Here is a 23,056-nt window from a genome sequence, read left to right on the forward strand (position 1 = left end):
GTTACTGCAAGTTTCAATTCTCTTTGGGAATTTCACCTCAAATACTGATTCTTGTGTAGTTACTACAGTGTTTCTTTTGTTTTTACTATGTTTTATTTAAACTCCAGCCTTGTTTATTGTTAATCAAATGCTTATTGCAATATATAAATATATATATATATGTTTATTTATAGACAGACCAGGTTTCTGAATTGTGTTTTACACTGAGCTAAAACCAGATGAAGAGCATTATGGGGCAGAAAAGCAGCCTAAGCATTTCAGGGACTTTTCTCAGTAAACAGTGGAACGTAGATCTCAGCAGCACTATATAACTATTAGATCTGTTGTTAATTGCTTAACTTTATGTTATTAGTGTCTTTATGGCTTTGCCATGTATTTATTGACTAGTTAACATAATTAATCTCTGCCACATCTGTTAGATAATAAAGTGGTTCTGTTTCATTGTCTGAAAATGACTTCCCTCTCCTGCACTATATACTGTATTCCCTTGATATATTTATATACTTGTTTCTGTTATTTAATCTGACCCCCTTTTTCTAAGATGTACACATTAGGGTAGATGTTATTTTTATACTGTGTACCTACTCAGCTACCCTTCTGCAATGAACACTTCTACAGGCTACTTCTTAATTAGATCAGTCCTAGTGCAGAATTTGTCTTACAGATTTATAAATTTGTAGGAGTATCTCTAATTCTACATATACAGCAACACACCACAATGAAGTTAACTTGGCTCTTCTGTACATACATTTCACTGTATACTTGTTAGCACAAAAAAGAGTCCTTTACTTGACCAGTGACAGTAAATCAGACGAGAACATCAAAATAACATTTGGAAGTACTATTAATTCCGCTTTATATGGAGTAACCTCTATTAAACACAATTTGTGTTGCCTGGTGATTATTTTTCTTCTGAGTGTGTATCTTCTTAAATGCCATTTAAAGCGTACATCTTGAAAGTTTGTTTGCAGAGGAAAATCAGTACAGTGTGAGTATTTGTGGCAGAGAAGGCTTAGGAGGACCTTGATACAATGATTCATTCCTAGCCTGTATATTATTCCTTTGTTCTAACGCAGCAATAGCATGACCTGTAATTGAGAAAACACACACACCTTTCTGCACTTAGAGAAATAAAATGTGTATGTTTTAGGAAGCTCACTTTTTTAGACATGAAGAAATGGTTGCTTGCAGCCACAGATGGCATAAGCAAAGATTTTACTCTTGTTCCTTTTGCTAATTGTGTGTCTCCTCTGAGAGTGGAAGACAGCCCAGTATGTATCTTTGGGTTTTTGCGTTGTCTTGAATCCACTGATGTAGGTTTTGTTCCTTGTTGCCTCTCACAGGTGTTATTGAATTGGATGAGAATTATATATCTTTTGTTTTATCTCTTGAAACTCCACTAAAGTCTATAACAAGGGACTCCTCAAGCAGTTACAAGAAAATACTTTCTTCAAGTGCTTGAAAATACACCAAGCCATAAATTGTGCCTTGCATCACAACCAAACCAAAGCTGCTGCATCCTTATACATACCCCCTAAGACACAGACTAAAGAAGCCCCACTCAGGCTCATTGTTTTAAGCATAATTATATTTCATATATCTGAGATTGCAAAGTGTGTGGCTATTGATATTGGGTAGTTGTCAAAACTAGTGATGAGCGAATCTGTTTCGCTTCGCCGAAAAATTCGCGAATCTTTGAAAAGATCCGCGAAACGGCGAAAAATTCGTGAAACGGCGAAATGTCGTGCGACAAAAAAAATTGTCGCCCGCGGCTATTATTTTGTCGCGCGGCTCTTGTTTCGTCGCCCGCGGCTATTGTTTTGTCGCGCGGCTATTATTTCGTCGCGCGTGGCTCTTGTTTCGTCGCCCACGGCTCTTGTTTTGTTGCGCGGCTATTATTTCGTCGCCCGCAGCTATTATTTTGTCGCACGGCTATTGTTTCGTCGCCCGCGGCTCTTGTTTCGTCGCGCGGCTCTTGTTTCGTCGCCCGCGGCTATTATTTTGTCGCGCGCTATTGTTTCGCCGCCCGCGACTATTCTTTTTTTACGCCGGCGACAATTTTTGGACATGCGGCGAATTTTTCCGCGGCAAAATTTTTCATCCGTTTCGCGAAACAATCCGCCAATGGCGAAACGCGGAAATTCGCCGCGAATCCGTGCCTGGCGAAACTTTTCGCCAATCACTAGTCAAAACATAAGCCAGTAGAAACAGCAGACGGACAAGCAAAAAAGAATACTTAAAAGACCCAACACCTAAACACAAGCAATGTAATGTGGCATATGATGCTCAGTGTAGTAAGAACTATACAGACCTATACATTGGTAAAACTACACAGCCAGTCAATATGCAGGTGCCCAACGTAGGTGGGCTAGAGGGCTTACTCTACTGGGCAAGTCAATCTACACATATCTCCATTCTCTATGTAGTATATAAAAAAACAGCCTTATAATTGATGGTAACTAAGTTGCACAAATCCATATTGGTAGCAAAACACATCCATTGGTTATATTTAATGTTTATATGTTTTTAGTAGACTTAATCCATATTACAAAAAACCCATTACTTGGAAAACCCTAGGTTCTAGATAATAGATCCCATACCAATACATATATTAAACAGAGAAGACAACTGGTTTAAAAGAGGTGTAAAGGAGGTCAATTATGTTTTTCATCCATAAACAGAGGAGTCATTCAATACAAGCTGTCAGCCTTTACACCAGAATTACACCAATTCACACCTTCAGTCATGTCAGTTCAATAAAAAAACAGATGCCTCAGATACCATGCCATGAGGATTAGATAATGGTGCTTTCATTTGCACTTCCTTCAGCTTTATGGCATTATGATGACTAGATTACAATGATTGAAACATTTCTTGGGAATTTCCTCACTTAAAGGAGAAGGAAAGGCTAATAAAGAGTTAATCTCAAGCTGCAGGCATGCCTTCAGTTGTTTCAATAGTGCCCTTAAGTCTCCCCATATTTCACCTGTTCAGAAGATCAGAAACCAAACAGGAAAAAAAAACGCTGAGCTGGGTAGAGAAGATTCCCATAATGCCTCACTCCTGCACTGACCCTGGAACCTGAGATCCTTAGCTTGCACATGCGCACACATCAGGAGCGTCTGGTTGCTATGGCAATGCAGACCAGGACAGCCGGCAGGAGGAGAAGCAAGAAGCGAGGCAGCAGGTGCGGGGAGCCCAATTCAGTGCCAGTGTGAGTGTGAGTCTGTGCTGTAATATGCTTTACGCTGCCTTCTCACTAACGCACAGTATGACGTTGGCGAACAGCCAACAGGTCCCCTCATTAGATACCGGGTCTTGTACCCCTGCCTTAAATATTATAATCGGCGACGGGGGGGGGGAAGGGCAGGGGTTGGTGGCGGCTGCAGTAGTGATAGTATGTGATAAAAAAGGGGGGGGTTGTGGTGGCAGATGCGGGGATCAGAGCAGGGGGTGGGGGATAGAGGTGAGAGGTGCTGGGATCAGAGTGGGGGAGGTTGGGCTTTTCAACAATAGCCCATACAGGCATGCTGGACAAGATGGCGGCGCCGTTCACTGCAACAAGTATGTAGTTTCTAGCATGTGTATCTTTCATTAGGCAAGCCAGAAATATAGCGTATTTACTCAGCAATAGCAGTACTATTTAATAGTGTGCTTAATAGATTTTGACTTTCCTTGTCCTTTAAATTAAAGAATCCATTCTAAAGGTTCAGTTGCTTTAGACTTACCACTAGTAAATAGATTGTAAAACTAATACTTACTGTTCTTTTTCTAAAAGTGCACTAGTGATGAGTGGGTTGATCCCAAACCCACAGGACCCACTTTTATGTGAGTTATTAGAGGGAAGTCAGATAGTGTGCAGTTAGGGTCTGACATGTTCTTTACTAGAGTTTCCACCTTTGGTGACACAGAATGAGCATTATATTATATAACACTGCAACATAGGATGAAGATATAGAAAATGATCTGGAACACATGCTAACTGTATGTATGTATATCTTTATTTATAAAGCGCTATTTATGTACGCAGTGCTGTACAGTAGAATACATTAATACAAACAGGGGGATAAAGATAATAATAGACAAATACAAAGTATAACAATAAAAATAAATAAAAGATACAGTTGCAATAAATTAAGAGCCAAAGACACAAGAGGATGGAAGTCCTTGCCCCATAGAGTTTAGATTAGGGCCCGCAGCCCCCCTCTTTGTGGCCCCCCACCTCTCTGGCTGCTGTGACGGTTTACCTTTGTGTAAGATTTAAATGGTATCAGTATTTAGATTAACTGGCCCCCTGCATGGTTCACACCTCAGATTCAGGCTGTAAACCCCTGTATTGTTTAATCATGTAATCCCCTGTACTGTTTACACCTTTTAATCCATGCATTGTCCACCCCCTACATTGTTCACACCTCAGGCTCAGACCACATTGTGTCATTGTATGCCGGCTGTGTGTGCCATACTATGCCTGACCTATGCTGCCTATGTGCCATACTCTCCCTGCCCTACCCTGCGTATGTGCTCCATACTCTGCCTTCCCTATGCTGCCTATATGCCATACTCTGCCTGCCTTATGCTGCCTGTGTGTGTCATACTCAACCTGCCCTATGCTGCCTGTGTGTGCTATACTCTGCCTGCCCTACCCTGCCTGTGGGTGCCATACTCTCCCTGCCCTACTTTGCATGTGTCATACTCTCCCACAGGCAGCATAGGGCAGCCACATCATATACAGTTGAGCTCCAAACATCTCCGGACACGACATGCTGCTAAAACCAGGTCTTTATTGTTCCATCTAAAAACTGGACGCCTGACGCGTTTCGTGCGCGCACGCACTTACTCATAGGCATATACTATGCCTGCCCTATGATGCCTGTGAGCCATACTCTGCTTGCCTTACCCTGCCTATGTGCCATACTGTGCCTGCCCTACCCTGCCTGTGTGTACCATAGTTTGCCTTCCCTATGCAGCCTGTGTGTGCCATACTCTGCCTTCCCTATGAAGCCTGTGTGTGCCATACTCTGCCTACCCTACCCTGCCTGTGTTTGCCATACTCTGCCTGCCCTACCCTGCCTGTGTGTGCCACACTCTCCCTGCCCTACTTTGCATGTGTCATACTTTCCCACAGGCAGCATAGGGCAGACAGAGTAAGTCCTGCTGTGTGTGCCATACTCTCCCTGCCCTACCCTGCCTGCGTGCGCCTTACTCTGCCTGCCCTATGCTGTCTGTGGGAGGTGTACCTGGCAGGGGTTTGTTCTGGGAGTTTGTTAGGATTTGGAAATAGTCATTATATGGTCTCTAAAGTGTGTAATTATATGCTGGGGGTTGCTGTGCTATCCAAAGGGGAGGAGTAGGCATATGGATTTAAGGGTATGATATATTATAATTCTTTAACATATGAATGAAGGGTGATATCCCTACACCAACCATTTGGATTTTTGCTGTGCTACCACCATTAATGTGGGTAGGGTCTTGTGATAGCATGGGTGTGGTTTAAAGTGGGTGTGGTTTAAAAAGGGGGAGTGGTCAAAACTGGCTTCCATTATCGGCCCTCCACCATGTAGGCAAGAAAAATTCTGGCCTTGGTACCACAGAAGTTGGACAGCACTGATCTAGATAAAGCATTATGGTGGGAAAACAACTAAATTGCCTTCATTATTCCTGTTCTAGAAAGCAGTGTTAAATTTTGCTTAGTAATTAACCCCCTGATGTCATATTTGTGCAGGACTTCCAGAGAACCAGTTGGGGTCATTTAAAATGTTATTAGGTTGTTTGAGGTTAATAACCATAGCATAAGGTGACCAGATCACTTTAAAATTCAGGGACACATCTAATAAATACTAGTTGCTCAGAAAGCATGGGCAGAGTTTAGACATAATTTGGGAGTGCCTGGAATGGAGGCCTAGCCTTTCATGTGAGGATCATTTTTCCCCGACTGGGGCCCCATTTTATTTGTTGGCCAGTCCCACCATCCAGGTTGCCCAGATGAGCAGTTGGCTTATATGGGGCCTTTTGAGGGGAGGGCCCTGCTAACTTAATTGTACATGCCCCATAATTACTGATGGAGGCCCTCAGAACTTTTAAACCTTTGCAAAATATTTTCCAGTTTTGAGGTACAAAAATATATATGACAAAAATTAGTTAATTTCTAAATAGTATAGATTTTTAATAAAAACGAAGACAAGAAATTTGGCTCAAGCACATTTTTAAACCAAATATTAAAACTGCCAAAAATAGGATGTTAACTCATAATGTAAATTTCATATATTTAAAAGCATAGCCCACTGCGTGTGTGCAGGATAGATACATTTTACAGTTAATCAAGAGACTAGCAGTTGGAGTAAATAAAAATTTGGCAGCTGCTATCTTCTGCTAAGACTGAGCTGCCAAAGACAAGAAATGTATTGTATATATCTGTGACCACTGCTGGTAACATACGAAAAAAACCTACAGAGCACCTTCACTGGCTATTTATTTGGCTTTTGTGTAAGGCTGTTAATTTATCTTAGCATTTATCAATGTTGATAGAAGTTTTGTTAAAGACTTTTAACTCTCAGCAGCCGTTTGTTACATTGTGCTAATTGATCTATATGTGTATATAACACTTATTCAAATGTAACATATGTTGCTTTTGGTTGTGCTAATTAAATATGTATTCCCACAAGTTTCAGCCTGTTAACTGCAAGGCTATATTTAATAAATAATTCTGATTGACACGGATAGGTCTTTTTTAATTTACTGCAGAACGGTAGCTTTAAACATCTCTGGCCCACTAACTGGGAACCTCTATGGTATTTAATTGGTTGAACAGGACAGTTACTGTAATAAAGGCTTAAGTCATTTACCCTTACACTGTTTTTGCATAATGAAAGAGAATACAGTTCTAAAAATACCTGTGGCCCGCTCCCTCCTTCTCTTTGCCGCTTGGGGTGGCAGGCCCAATGCACACTAGTCCAATCCTGATTGTATCAGAAATTAGGACCAGAAGTGCATAGAATATAAACAACCAGACACATAATATTCTCAATTGCAATTGAATTTACAAATATTTCTAAAACCATGTTAAATTAATTTATATTGAATGTTCCTTAGAATGACCTGTGCAGTTTCCCTTCAACTTGTGGTATTTAAAGCTTTAAAGCTTCAAAGCTTACACTGCATGTAACTATTGTTTAGTATTTACTGCCTATTTTTATCCATGGCTTCACCTAATTTTAGTTTATGTTGGGGAAAGCACTCTGTTTGCAGCTTATGTAATTTGACTGAATTTCTAAATACTGACACCCTGGAAGCATTAAAAGCTTTTAGGGCTGCAGAGAGATTGATCTTTCATGAATACATTCTAAAGATTTCTATAGAAATTACAGTATGACAACTTGGGTAACATTAAATTAGTGCTCAGCAAACCAAAACAGGATACACAGCCACAATAAAGCATTTCCTATTATGTAGAATCAAAGCAAGTAGAAAAGGCTTGCCAAAACATAGCACATTTTCCTCCTTCCAGTTTTTTTTAGATGCCAAAGGCACTGTTATGAGTGCTAAAAAATGTGCTGCTGTTTCACTTGTCCTTTGCAAAGAAGTGTTATAATCGTAGCAATTCTTGTTCATATTTTTGGGGTTTTTGTCATCTGAAGGTTAGGCAAGATTTGGAGACGACTAAATATTGAAGGGCTCATTTATAAACACTGGGCAAATTTGCACTTGGTCAGTAACCTAAAGCAGCCATCAGTGATTAGCCTTTTTCAATCAGATGAAGGTAGAACAATGAAAACAAAAATCTAATTGGTTGCCATGAGTGCTTAGGTGCAAATTTGCCCATTGATCATAAATAACATATTTTGGTTATATTTGTGTAGGAGCTACTGCCAGTTTTAATAAACTATCATCTCACCCTCTGTACATTAAACTTGAACTTATCAAGGAGAATGGTTCTATGCATGTTAATTAAATTATATTAATTAAATTACGTTGCTTGGAAAAAAGCATATAAAAAATGAGAATGAGGAGTTTTGATACAGCTGAAATATTTCACAGTTCCTGGTATATCTAGGTAAGCTTGATAGAAGCTATGGCTAGTAAAGCATGTATTTTGTGAATGCAGAGCAGCATGTTCCATAAGAAGGAACCATTTTGCAAGAGCCAAGCAGCCATTTTCTACAGATTTGATATGTTGAATATAATGTAATTGTTCTGTTGAGTATAAAATAATTGCTATTTAAGAGAAGCAAAAAGATTTTGTAGTTGCATCAAATTGGTGGCAGTATTTTTCTGCTTCCTATAGAAAAAGAATGATGTTATCAGCATTAGGGGAAAAGTACAAATGAATTAGCCAATCTACTTTTCACCTGCACTAAAAATAAACACCCTACAGAAATGGAAAATTCTGCTCGACGAAATGTTTCTTCTTGTACTCTCCACAGTTTTTTTTTCTACAACCTACCTAGATCAACATAATTATTGGATTTTGTCTGAAAACTGGGTTAAGTGAATGAGTTGTTAAATAAAAACAGGGACCCAGCAAATAATATAGGGTAAAACTCATCATGCAGAACTAAGGTCTAGGTGCACATGCCTCAGACCATCAGCTTAAAGATGATGTCAACCCCCCCCAAAAAAAAAAATAAATAAAAAAAATATATATATATATATATATTGTGGTAGAATGGCCCAACAAATGAGAGAAAAGGTGAGTTTTCCCTTCAAGTTCTCCATAGTGGGAGATGTAATCTTTAAGGAAGAGGATGATAAACAGAGAAGGTTTGCTCTGTTTAAAAGGTTGTGCTGTCTGGCCCTGAAAGCTATAGGGTTCTGGATAGAACAAGTGGATCAGGCGATCCATTCCAGAAGTCCAGCTCACCTATTGGAGCTTACTTTCCACAGGAAGGCTGTCCTGTGGAAAAGGTATTTAATTGTATAGGCAGGTGTGAGACAGTCTCTCAGAGCAGGGCACAGAGCAGGAAGGACACCTCTCTGTGTTAGGACTCCCAGAGGGGCTGGGGGGGCTGCCTGCCACTGCCAGAAGCAGAGGGAGCCCAGACTTGAGAAAGCTGCCAAGAGACTGAGGGTCTAAGGAGCTGAAAGGAAAGCCAGGAGGCTGAGCTAATCCCCCAGAAGTGTTGTGAGTACAGGGGTGACCCCAACATTTGTGTTTTCCCACTGGTAGTCCACAAGGGGCCCAGGTTAGTGATGGAACTAATCTAATGTGTGAAGGTAGCGCCCAGAGGGCAGGATTTATTTTTATGATTTGTTTTGTATGCTGCAATGGGCACCCCTGTGTAAATAAACTGCCTTAAAGCCAAGAAAGTGTCTGTCCTGGATCCCGCTAGTTTACAATATATATATATACACACATGCTTTACAAATTTGTAATGGTTTTTAAGTTATTTGAATATATAACTGCTACTTAAAGCAGTGATTGTCATTTTCTATTTTCTGCCCTAATGGCTCTTGAGTTTTGAAATAATGTAACACAAGGCAGAAGACTGACAGGCCTGTCTTGCTGAAAGAGACTGGCTTTTGCAACACTGTTCAAATATTCATAACTAGGAAATAAGCAAAGGCTGCTTTCAATAGCAATTACATTTACAAATAAAGCACTAAGAATTTGTATTAAATTCATAATGGAAATTTGCTTAGACTTATGTTTCCTCTTATTAGATAAATATTTATTTTTTGGTTTTACATGTACTTTAACCTTTTTAGTGCCACAGGACGTAGAATCTACGTCCTGGGTACTAAAGGACCTAAGTGCCACAGAACGTAGATTCTACGTCCTGGGGCACTTCCGGGTTTGGGAGCGGAGAAGCGGCTTTTCAAGCCGCTCCTTCGCTCCCCTCTCGTTCCCCAGCCTCCAGACAATAGTCAGAGGTGGGGAACGAGTGGCCCCTGGGGCGCGATCGCCCAGGGGCCCCATAACAAAAGGCAGGCACGTGAAATCCATTCCTGGATTTCACGATCGCCTTCTGCCTTTCTCTGCTCCCCCCCCTGCTGGCCCCCCTGCTTCCTGCTGCTCATACTCACTGCCGGACTCGTGCTGCAGCTGTCTCCCTGCAGATCCACGATCTCCTACACAGGTAAGTGGCAAAAACACACATACACACACATAATACACTAATACACACTTATACTCACATTTACACACAAACACATACATTTTAGGGGAGTTGGGAGATTTCAAACATTCACAACACTTACACTTACACACACTTACTTGCATACATGCACACAAAACACATTTTACCTAATGTACACACTTACACACTTATGTAATGTTGTAATTTTTTTTTTTTTCTAATCGCACCGTTTTTATTCCTGCCTGAAAAAAATGTTTTATTGCCATTGCGGATAGTGTATTCGCTAACCGCACTGCGCAATATCTTTTGTGTATTATTTTGGTGTTTCTACTACATTTTCTGTGATTTTGGTGGATTTTGGGGTATTTTACTGCATGTTTAGCCATTTTATAGCATTTTCAGTTATGCATAGTTCTTGTTCGCTTGATTTTCAGAAATGTCACAAAAACCGTTCTGTTTAGCATAGCTTTGTAGTTTGTAGTAGAAAGTTTTATTTACCCATTTTTGTTTTGTCAGAATGTGTACTTTCGGAAAATATATGGTTTTCTATGGTTTCCTTACTGTTAGGTGCCCCTGTACCCCACATAGTTTGGTAAATCTATGCATATAGGGCATCAAACTGTTCAGTAGACCCCTGGCGTTCATATTTAGAATGTTTTATGTTGATACGGTACAAAATGTGGGGGTACATAATGGGGTAAAATGCAAGCTTCGTGACAATTTTCAGAAATGTCATAAAAACCATTCTGTTTAGCATAGCTTTGTAGTTTGGTATTTTGTAGTAGAAAGATGTATTTACCCATTTTTGTTTTGTCAGAATGTGTACTTTCGGAAAATATATGGTTTTCTAGGGTCTCCTTACTGTTAGGTGGTCGTATGGCACATAATACACATACCGGGTGCAAAAATTGCATGAGCCGAAGCATCTTATGTGAAAATTCATATGCACTATTTTTACTTGGGTGCCCCTGTACCCCACATAGTTTGGTAAATCTATGCATATAGGGCATCAAACTGTTCAGTAGACCCCTGGCGTTCATACTTAGAATGTTTTATGTTGATACGGTACAAAATGTGGGGGTACATAATGGGGTAAAATGCAAGCTTTGTGACAATTTTCAGAAATGTCATAAAAACCGTTCTGTTTAGCATAGCTTTGTAGTTTGGTAGTTTGTAGTAGAAAGATGTATGTACCCATTTTTATTTTGTCAGAATGTGTACTTTCGGAAAATATATGGTTTTCTAGGGTCTCCTTACTGTTAGGTGGTCGTATGGCACATAATACACATACCGGGTGCAAAAACTGCATGAGCCGAAGCATCTTATGTGAAAATTCATATGCACTATTTTTACTTGGGTGCCCCTGTACCCCACATAGTTTGGTAAATCTATGCATATAGGGCATCAAACTGTTCAGTAGACCCCTGGCGTTCATATTTAGAATGTTTTATGTTGATACGGTACAAAATATGGGGGTACATAATGGGGTAAAATGCAAGCTTTGTGACAATTTTCAGAAATGTCAAAAAAATCTTTCTGTTTAGCATAGCTTTGTAGTTTGGTAGTTTGCAGTAGAAAGATGTATGTACCCATATTTGTTTTGTCAGATTGTGTACTTTCGGAAAATGTATAGTTTTCTAGGGTCTCCTTACTGTTAGGGGGTCTTATGCCGCATAATGCACATGCCGGTAGCTTATATTGCAGTGTATACACTTTGTATGCACTAACTTCCTTTTGGGGTCTCTAAATGCCAGATACAGTGCTGATCCTATGCACAATGGGCATCAAACTGTTCAGCGGACCCTTGGCTTTCATATTTAGGGTGTGTTCTTTTGGTACCTAATGTTATGTGGGAGATAAGGTGCTTGAAAGTGGAAGATTTGATGTGTTTTTCAGGTATTTCACCAAAACTAGCAATTTTGGGAAAGCACTGCGACTCTGTAGTTTGGAGTAGAAAGACATGGGTACCAAATTTGAATTCGCCCGAATGTGTACTTTCCAAAAATATATGGTTTTGGGGGGTCAATGTATTTTTTTGTGTTTTTACCCCACAGAAAATGCAGTAAACGTGTTGAATTTTCAGTAGCTAAAGAGACCTCTGGGGCAATCTCTATGCACTGACGTCCTTATGGGGTCTCTAAATGCCAGATACAGTGCTGATCCTATGCACAATGGGCATCAAACTGTTCAGCGGACCCTTGGCTTTCATATTTTGGGTGTGTTTTCTTGGTACCTAATGTTATGTGGGAGATATGGTGCTTGAAAGTGGAAGATTTGATGTGATTTTCAGGTATTTCACCAAAACTAGCAATTTTGGGAAAGCACTGCGACTCTGTAGTTTGGAGTAGAAAGACATGGGTACCAATTTTGAATTCGCCCGAATGTGTACTTTCCAAAAATATATGGTTTTGGGGGGTCAATGTATTTTTTTGGGTTTTTACCCCACAGAAAATGCAGTAAACGTGTTGAATTTTCAGTAGCTAAAGAGACCTCTGGGGCAATCTCTATTCACTAACTTCCTTATGGGGTCTCTAAATGCCAGATACAGTGCTGATCCTATGCACAATGGGCATCAAACTGTTCAGTGGACCCTTGGCTTTCATATTTAGGGTGTGTTTTCTTGGTACCTAATGTTATGTGGGAGATAAGGTGCTTGAAAGTGGAAGATTTGATGTGTTTTTCAGGTATTTCACCAAAACTAGCAATTTTGGGAAAGCACTGCGACTCTGTAGTTTGGAGTAGAAAGACATGGGTACCAATTTTGAATTCGCCCGAATGTGTACTTTCCAAAAATATATGGTTTTGGGGGGTCAATGTATTTTTTTGTGTTTTTACCCCACAGAAAATGCAGTAAATGTGTTGAATTTTCAGTAGCTAAAGAGATCTCCTGGGCAATTTGTATGTACTAACTTCCTTTTGGGGTCTCTAAATTCCAGATACATCGGTGATCTTATGCACAATGGGCATCAAACTGTTCAGTGGACCCCTGGCTTTCATATTTAGGGTGTGTTTTCTTCATACCTAATGTTATGTGGGAGATAAGGTGCTTGAAAATGGAAGATTTGAGGTGATTTTTTAGAATTTTCATAATTTTTTATAGAAAATGCTAAATTCAGTAAAGCATTGCCGTTTGGTACTTAGGAGTTGGAAGACATAGTTACCCATTTCGGATTCGTCAGAATGTGTAGTTTTCAAAAATGTATGGTTTCCTGGGGTAAACCTAATATTCCAGGATTTTTGGCTTTGGAATGTAAAGTATGCCGTATTCTGCTGTAATGCTTTGAAAATTTAGTAATTTACTGCTGGGAGTTTTTGATCTATAGAAGTCAGAAATCTCAATAAAACTATACATATCAGGTATTGGCACGTTCGGGAGACATGAGACTTTCCAAATCAGTTGAATTTTTGTCCATAAAATAAAATGTGTTTCTGGTATAAATCCTTATATCATGAAAAATAGCATTTTTTCTTTTTTTTTTTTTGTATTTCAAGCTCTAAATCTTGTTCCAGAAGTGGAAATACACAAAAACTCAGGTAGATTTGGAAAGCTCAGGTTCTCCTGAAAAAAACAATATATAGTTTGCCTACCTAAACTTAACCCTGCCCCCAGTAAAAGCCCCTACATTGAGAGAGCACAGAATGTTTACAAAACGTCTGGCACTGGGGGGAACTGAAATGACGAATTCGGCTGGCACTTAAAGGGTTAAGGGAGATTCAGATACATTATTAAGGTGGCCATACACATACAGATTTAAATCTTCTTCCAGCAAATGTTCGGATATCAGTCATACATTTAAATGTAACAATCTAAAACTAACAGTCACGCTGAAATTGTAGGATAAAGCCAGATCAGAGGATGTTCTGAACATGAAATAGTTGGCACCAATCGTACAAAAGTGACTTCCATTGTAGGTCCCCCAAGGATATCGTCAGATACAGAATACATGCATAGATTTTTTTGTTATCTGACTGAAATTTTCTAAATTGGCTGACCGACTGATGGAAAACTAGGTTTTGTACAGTTTTATTGGTGCATATATGGCCAGAAGGCTGGCACAAACCAGACCGTCGTGAATTATGCAGTTAAAAAAGTTTTATTCAAAATAAGAACATCTCAAAGCACAAGCCTTATACATTCCTTGCCTTAGCGGGCACTGATTTTGTGCTGGCATTCTGAAGAATAATGTTTAGTGAAGGACTGTATTTTAATTCTGAAAAATGCACAGCCTCTAAGCACATATTATGTCCTTATCTACTACAATCTTGCAAGAAAGGGGTCAGTAGTTTTTTTTTTTAGGAAATACCCCAATTTATCTTAAAAAAATCATTGGGCTGTCAGTTTTTACCATAGCTTTTCATATCAATTTGGTTTTTTTTATAAAAGCCAGAACATTTGATTCCAATATAGCCAAATATTTTAAGGACTGTAATGGGGGTGATGCCCGCAAGCTGTCGGCATAGACAAAATAAAAAAGGGGATCAGAGGTGGTGATTTAGTACCCAAATTATTACAACTGGAGACCAGGTGGATTTTTTATCTGCAGACGAGGAACCCACTTGGTCTCAATAGTGATTATGACATTACCTGTTTTTTGGGGTAATGATAACTCTGCCCTCCCCCTCTTTTTGTAGGGCCTTTTTGTATATAATATAATTTTTTCTATTTTTTTTCTTTCTTTCTGGCTCATATTTTAAACAGGCTCCTCTCTTTTTTTGGTCCTGTTTGAAATTATCTCAATTTAGTGCCTCAGTCCTACTAAAGAAACATTAATATCAATGTGTTAGATTCTGATATATTTCCTGTATGTAGGGGCTCATTGTAATACTTGAATATGGGTATTTTTGGGGAACAACATCTGTAATTTTTAGAGTATTTCTGTACTTTTTGTATGTAATTTTCTTTTTTTTTTTTTCTTTATTGCAAGGGCCAGCACACTTGTTTACTTTGTTTCCGATAGTTTTTTTTACTTGCTACACTTTTTAGATCTATTTGTATTGGTTGTTGTATTTTATCTTGTGATTGGTCACACACCCTATAAAAACTTTGTAGAGGTGATGTGACATTCAGCCTATGAGTAAGTGCCCTTCAGACACAAAACGCTTCAAGTAATATGTATTAAAAAATTTCATTTTTAATTTTATTTTGCTGCTGCTGCTGTGATTTTTGATTCTTGATTTTTTGAATCTTTCTCACTTTATTTGATATTGGATTGGCTATTGCCTATGACCTGGACCGAGGTTTGAGATATGAGAAAATTATTTCTACTTTTTTCATATAATTTTTTGCCTTTCTTTTGTAAAATAAGGCAGCTTACACACTTACTGCCTTTTTTTTTTTTTTGTACCAGAACATTTGACTAATCCTCATGTAATGTGTATGTAGTATTACAGTAAATGAGGATGGCATATGAGGATGGCATTTCTTTACCATTTATTGTGTCCCTAAACTACAAGGTTGGAAAGCAATAATTATTGCTTTCTGACTACAAGGAGGCAGTGTAAAAAAAACTTTTCTTAACCAACCAGAAAAGCGGTAATATATTTTTAAAAATTATGAAATCATTTTTTTTTCAACATAACTAACATATAAACATCACACATTGTTTTCAGGTTTTCCAAAATATAATTAATTAATAATCAAAAATGTATCCTAATAAGGACTGTCAATAAAATTCCTTTAAACTCCTTTGAGCAGCTAGAACTGAATAGCGTACATCTGTTGCAATGAAATACAGTTACATTTTTATTTGCATTACTGTCTTCAGTGTTGTTATATTAACACATTGTGTAAAATACATGCTTGTCGAATAGATTAGTGCGGAAAAGCAAAGATTTTGTTTTCTTGACGTAACCAACTTAATTTAATATAAAAATCAAATTACCAGATAAGCAGCAGTGTATGAAGATTTTTATCTCACAGTTTAAACTACTTGTTGTACAGCGCTGCGGAATATGTTGGCGCTTTATAAATAAATATTAATAATAATAATAACTACATAGCTCTGAGCATTAAACTTGTGTTATTATAAGGCATAATAAAATATATTCCTGCCAGAGAAATTAGGGACTTTACAATTCTTTACATTATGCCATTTAACTGTCTTTCTTGTGCACTGTTGTTAACATAATATATTTTCAGATATTAAGCTACAACAGAAGTTCTTTTAACAGCTACATTTGACCTGTCCTTTGTGTCAGATTGAGAAAGGAAAAATATGTTCCAATAACTTGGCTCTATGACTGCAGTGTACTGTGTTCTAGTAAAATTGTTGTGTACAGTTCGTACCTTAAGGAACTCCTCTGGGGATTGTAAATATGTACTAGAACAGTGCTATCCAACTTCTGTAGTACTGAGGGCCAAAAGGTTTCTGTCCTATGTGGTGGGGGCCAGTTATGACCACTCCCTTTTTTAAACCACACCCATGTTATTTCAAGAGCTCTTAAGACCATACCCCCATTAATGGTGGTAGCACACCAAAAAAAATATATATATATATATATGCCAGGTTCACCTCCCACAGTCATGATGAGTATCCCTGGATGTGCCTTAAAAAAAGGGCTTACTTATAAAGTGCAGAACTGCATCCATAACATGCTATAGCCAATGTGCTTGTTTATACTTAGCTATACTAGCACCATGTGTTAATTTGCTTGTTGCTCCCAGTCTGGTTCAAGAGGCCAAGCCACAGCACACGTAGGCACACAAAAGCTCTGTACCTAGCACTTTCCCTGACCAGGAGTTATGAACAAGGCTACCACTGTGTGTTGTACTTGTCAACAAGCAATGCAATATAAAGACTTTAAGTAAACAGTGTCGGACTGGGGGGTGCAGGGCCCACCAGGGCTGCTGCCCCTGGGGCCCCCATAACCTCTGCAGGGGCCCCCGCCACCCGCCTGACGCCCTCCCCGAGCATGCATAAATTAAACTTACCTTCAGCACGTCGGGGGAGGAAGATGAGTGGCCCGGGGGAGCTCTGGTGGGGATCGGGTCTGGGCCAGTCCTACCCTGTATACAAATGAGCTGTTTTCAGTATGAAATAGAATACACTCAAATCTTATACACCCCCCCCTGAGGCAAAATGGAAAGGGTTCTTCCACTGAAAAGCCTAACAGTAAGGTAGGTTTCATTTAGACCAATGGATGTGTGCCTTTTTTGTGAACCCTTTAAAATTTTCTGTATTTTTATATAAATGTGACCTAAAATATCTTCTGATTTTCAAACACATTCTAAAAGTAGATGAAGAAGACCTAGATAAACAAATGAAACAAAAATTATTATATTTGCTCATGTATTTATTAAAAAAATGATCCAATAACATATCTGCATGTGGCAAAAGTAAGTGAATTGTGCCCTCGGTATTTGTTGTGACCCCCCCTTGTGCAGCAATAGCTGCAACTAAGCATTTGCAGTAACTGTTGGTCAGACCTGCACGTTGACTCAGAGGAGTTTTAGCCCATTTCTCCATACACATCAGCTTTAGTTTTTGGATGTTAGTGGGTTTCCTTACAATAACCTCTCACTTTAGGTCTTTTCACAACATTTCAATTGGATTAAGGTTAGGACTTTGACTTGGCCATTCCAGGACACTTACTTTATTCTTCTTTAACCATTCTTTGGTAGAATATCTTGCTGCATAAACCACTGTTTCTTGAGATTCAGTTCATGGACAGATGTCTTGACTTTTTCCTTTTGAATTCTCTAGCTCAGTTCATAATTCTTTTTTTCATCAATGATAGCAAGCCTTCCAAGCCCAGATGCAGCAAAACAGGCCCAAACCAGAACACTCCCACCACCATGTTTTATAGATGGATATGGTTCTTTTGCTGGAATGCAGTGTTTTCCTTTCTCCAAATGTAACACTCCTCATTTGAGCCAAACAATTCTATTTTGGCCTCATCTGTCCACAAAACATTCTTCCAGTATCCTTTTGGCTTGTCCACATGATCTTTAGCAAACTGTAGATGTTCCACAATATTTTTCGAGGTGAACAGTGGCTTCTCCTTGCTACCCTGCTATACACACCATTGCTGTTCTCCTGATGGTGGACTCATGAACATCATCATTCACCAATGTGAGACACGACTTTAGTTGCTTAGAAATTACCATGTGTTCCTTTGTAACCTCTCTGACTATTAGACATCTTGACAATCTTCAATGCAAGTTGCACACATTTTATAAGAATTGTAAGTCTGGGTGACGCATCTGGTTAATGCAAGAGTGACGTATGCACTTTTGTTTTTTTAATGCATCTGTGCTATGCAGTCTGTGTCTATTGACATTGGCCACTGTGGGAACCCTGGAGCTACTGCCTGGTTTGGATGTGCCGGCGTCTCCAGGGTTCCCACAGTGGCCAATATCAATATGCACAGCAGTGCTCAATTCAGAACAGGAGGCAGAGAAAGGCAATTGAGTCAAGTGCCTGTGGGGAAACTACAGGCCTGCAACTTCAATGTGGTCAGAGTGCTCTAGAGAAATTCACTTTGTATGGGTCTTTTAAGTTATTACCACTCTTTTATGTATTTACCAGTACCTTGGATTGTGTATAGTAATACCTTGTAGTGTGTATGGTAATAATACCTCTTTCAACTTTTGTGAGATATTATGATTTTTGTTAAAGGAGAAAGAAAGGTAAAAACTAAGAAAGCTTTATCAGAAAGGTCTATGTAAATATAGCCATAAGCACTCACAAAAATGCTGCACTGATTTCTCTGAAAAAAGATTTCTTGTGTCTGTAATTCCTGTGCCAGAGACACACAGCTTTCTGTTCTCTGCTCTTTCCTGCTCTCCCTTCCCTCAAGAATGCTAATAACTCACCCCCCTTAGAAATGTGGATCTGAGTCAATCAGCAGGAAGCTGAATCATAGACTTACTAACTGAGCATGTTCACTTGGTCTGGATGTCTGTGCAGAAGTGAGGCATTATGGGAACTTTCTTTACACAGCTTAGCGTTTTTTCTTCCTGTTTGGCTTCTGATCTTCTAAATAGGTGAAATATGGGGAGACTTAAGGGCACTATTGAGACAACTGAAGGTATGCCTGCAGCTTGAGATTAAGTCTTTACTAGCCTTTCCTTCTCCTTTAAGGTGGGGATGTAATTCATACAGTATATTTCTGGGTTTCAGCTAGGGATGCTCACCTCTCATTTATCATGTATTATTTAGTACCACTTTTATACAGGAGAAATAACATATGCTTGTTTTTAGTAAATTAATATTAGTACAATACAGGCTTTAATCATCACAGACATATACATTTATTTTTGTAATAGGAACATTTTTGTCCTGTTTTTCCAGGGAGACTTTGCTTTATGATGATCTAGAAGAAAACAAGCTTAATTTGGATAATGGAGAACATGATGCCTGTTATACTGTGCAATCAAGATACACCCCATACATCAGTGGAAAAATCTAACAGTCCAGTAAATGGCAGCAAAGATGTTTATGGCTCAGGTGAGTTTTGCATATCCTTTGGATTATTTCAACTGAAAACTAGAATGTGTCTATATTTTCTACCTCTTTCTAAAGAATCTTTTTTTCCACCCACAGTGCTGAAAATTAGCAAATACCACTGGCAGTGGGGTAAACAGAAATATTTTAAAATAAAAGATTAGGGCTAAGAAGGAAAGGGGGCACATAATGAGCGTACAGTATACACTGCATATATGCTGCATACCTTAACATTTTAGTTTTGTTGTCATGAGAACATCTAGGGAAGATGCCATACTATCCGTGAAGGCATATAAAAGTGTCACAAATTATACATGCTATAACATGATGTGTCACTATCTGTTTATATTTGGTTGGAGTCCATATTAGCATGCTTGGGAGCATTACATTTTCAAAAAAAAAACTATTACTGGATTGCCTTATGTAAAAAGTGCATAAATTCTATAGTAAAATAAATGGTTCTTTATGCCTAAGGGACCATTGCTAACTGACTCTAATGCTGAACATGAAAATGGATGGGATCCAGAATAATCTGATTTTACTGTACGTTATTCAAAAGAATACGACCAAACAGAATGCCTGCAAATATACAAGGACACACTGGAATATGTTCAGAAATATTTTCACAATAAGAACATAAATAGAATAATTTCATGATTAGTATCACTTTTGGTAAATTCTACTATTTTTAGTGCGCATGAAAGAGTACTTCCTGAATGATAATATTCTGAGAAATTTTGTTTGAACAGTTGGCAAATACAATGGAATTTGCATGCCGTCTTGCACAAGCTTTTACACAGCAGGGTTTTACCGAATGCCAGAGATATGGATATGTAATGTGAAGGCATAATGTTAAGCTGAACATTTGTCTTTTATGAATAAATATTTACTTTTCATTTTGCTTTTTTGAAGAGAATCATCTTTATCAATAAAGGTTTGACTGCTTACTAACTAACACAATTTACACTGACATTTTTTGAGCACAGATTTTGAGAATTGTGCTTTGCTTTTTGAGAGCAATTGAGCCCTGTTTTATTAATGTGATAAAATACTTTGGGGAGAACAACAAACTTGCAGAAGCCCCTGCTCGTGGTCCATTACAATGTAGGCTAACCCAAATCATAAATGCTTTTTTGTAATCCCTCTGTATTGTTTAATCATGTAATCCCCTGTACTGTTCACACCTTTTAATGCCTTCATTGTTTTCCCCCTGCAGTGTTCACACCTCAGGCTCAGGCTGTAATCACCCACATTATTCCCCTGTTCACACCTCAGACATTCCCTCTGACACATCCAGCATTGTGTCTGCTGCCTGTGTGTGCAATAGGGCAGGCATAGTATGGCACACATAGGCAGGGGAGGGCAAGCATAGTATGGCACACATAGGCAGGGGAGGGCAAGCATAGTATGGCACACATAGGAAGGGGAGGGCAAGCATAGTATGGCACACATAGGCAGGGGAGGGCAGGCAGAGTATGGCACACACAGGAGGGGTAGGGCAAGCAGTACTCTGCCTGCTCTATGCCTCCCCTATGCTGCCTGTGTGTGCCATACTCTGCCTTCCCTATGCTGCCTGTGTGTGCCATACTCTGCCTCCCCTATGCTGCCTGTGTGTGCCATACTCTGCCTCCCCTATGCTGCCTGTGTGTGCCATACTCTGCCTTTCCTATGCTGCCTGTGTGTGCCATACTCTCCCTGCCCTATGCTGCCTGTGGAAGGTGAACCTGGCAGGGGTTTGTTCCTGGAGTTTGGCATTTGGAAATAGTCATTATATGGTCCCCAAGGGGTGTAATTATATGCTGGGGGGTTGCTGTGCTATCCACAGGGGAGGAGGAGGCATTTCGATTTAAGTGTATGACATAATATAATTCTTTCATATATAAATGAAGGGTGATATCCCTCTGTGTGGCCCCCCACCTGTCTGGCTGCTTTGATGGCTTACCTTTGTGTAAGCTTTAAATGGTGCCAGTACTGTGATTAAAGGAACAGTAACACCAAAAAATGAAAGTGTATAAAAGTAACTAAAATATAATGTGCTCCTGCTCTGCACTGGTAAAAGTTGTGTGTTTGCTTCAAAAAGTCTACTATAATTTATATAAATAAGCTGCTGTGTAGCCATGGAGGCAGCCATTCAAAGGAGAAAAGGCACAGGCACATAGCAGATAACAGATAAAACACTATTGTATTCTACAGAGCTTATCTGTTTTCTGATATGTAACCTGTGCCTTTTCTCCTTTTTTCCAGCTTGAATGGCTACCCCCGTGGCTACACATCAGCTTATTATATAAATTATAGTAGTGTTACTGTAGCAAACACGCCAGTTTTACCAGTGCAGGGCAACCGTGCATTATATTTTTATTACTTTAAAGCTCTTTAATTTTTTGGAGTTACTGTTCCTTTAACTGCCCCCCTTGCATGGTTCTCACCTCAGATTCAGGCTGTAGTCAGGCTGTATTGTTTAAATATGTAATCCCCTGTGTTGTTCACACCTTTTAATCTCTGCATAGTTCACCCCCTGCAGTGTTCACACCTCAGGCTGTAATCACCCACATTGTCTACCTGTTCACACCTCAGACAGCAGTTGAAACCCACAAATAATCCCTGCACACTACAAAGAGAACATATACTGAAGTGGTACTGCAATTAAAAGTTTTTTTAATATATAGTTATTGTGCAGACTGTAGGAGCAGTGCCAGCATTGTGTCACTGTATGCTGCCTGTGTGTGCCATACACATAGGGCAAGCAGAGTATGGCACACACAGGCAGCATAGGGCAGGCAAAGTATGGCACACACAGGCAGCATAGGGCAAGCAGATTATGGCACACACAGGCAGCATAGGTAGGGCAGGCAGAGTATGGCACACACAGGCCAAGTATGGCACAAACCAGCCAAGAATGGCACACACAGGCAAAGTATGGCACATGCAGGCAGGGTAGGGAAGGCAGAGTATGGCACACACAGGCAGGGTAGGGAAGGCAGAGTATGGCAAACACAGGCAGGGTAGGGAAAGTAGAGTATGGCAGGTTTTTGCTGTACTACAACCATTAATATGGGTATGGTCATGTGATAACATGGGTGTGGTTTCAAGTGGGTGTGGTTTCAAAAGGGGGAGTGGTCAAAACTGGCTTCCATTATCGGCCCTCCACCACGTAGGTCGGAAAAATTCCGGCCCTCGGTGCCACAGAAGTTGGACAGCACTGTTCTAGATCGTGGGTCCCTAACCTTTTTTATCCGTGCAACTCTTTATTAACTCTGGGAGACCATAAGTACCAGCAATAGAAATCATTATGGCTGTCAAGTTGTGCTCATTATTAAACAATTATTATTAAGCAGGGGTGCAATGAAGGTGTGGCCACATAATTTATTCTGACAAAGATGAGTTATCCTCTGCATTGACAAATATCAATGTATTCAAGACATTTTGTGCATAAAGCTGACCATCTGCAATATTACAATATATGGACAAACAATCCCTGTTTTGTTTAAAAGGCATTTTTGCTATCTTTATGCACAAAAGGTCTTAAATATAGTTATA

At 39.4% G+C, this 23,056-nt stretch overlaps 1 protein-coding gene across 3 annotated transcripts in view; it reads left to right on the plus strand.

Moving 5' to 3' along the window:
• Nucleotides 1–23,056, plus strand: part of sfmbt2 (Scm like with four mbt domains 2) — a 136,487-nt gene that overhangs the window by 19,124 nt on the left and 94,307 nt on the right. For all 3 annotated transcript variants that reach the window (XM_031899052.1, XM_031899053.1, XM_018092342.2), the window contains exon 2: nucleotides 19,367–19,522. In XM_031899052.1, coding sequence (XP_031754912.1) covers nucleotides 19,417–19,522 — 106 coding nt within the window. In that variant the 5' untranslated portion in view covers nucleotides 19,367–19,416. The remainder of the gene's footprint in view (nucleotides 1–19,366; nucleotides 19,523–23,056) is intronic.

The sequence above is a fragment of the Xenopus tropicalis genome, chromosome 3 (genome assembly GCF_000004195.4).
Source record: "Xenopus tropicalis strain Nigerian chromosome 3, UCB_Xtro_10.0, whole genome shotgun sequence".
NCBI lineage: Eukaryota > Metazoa > Chordata > Amphibia > Anura > Pipidae > Xenopus > Xenopus tropicalis.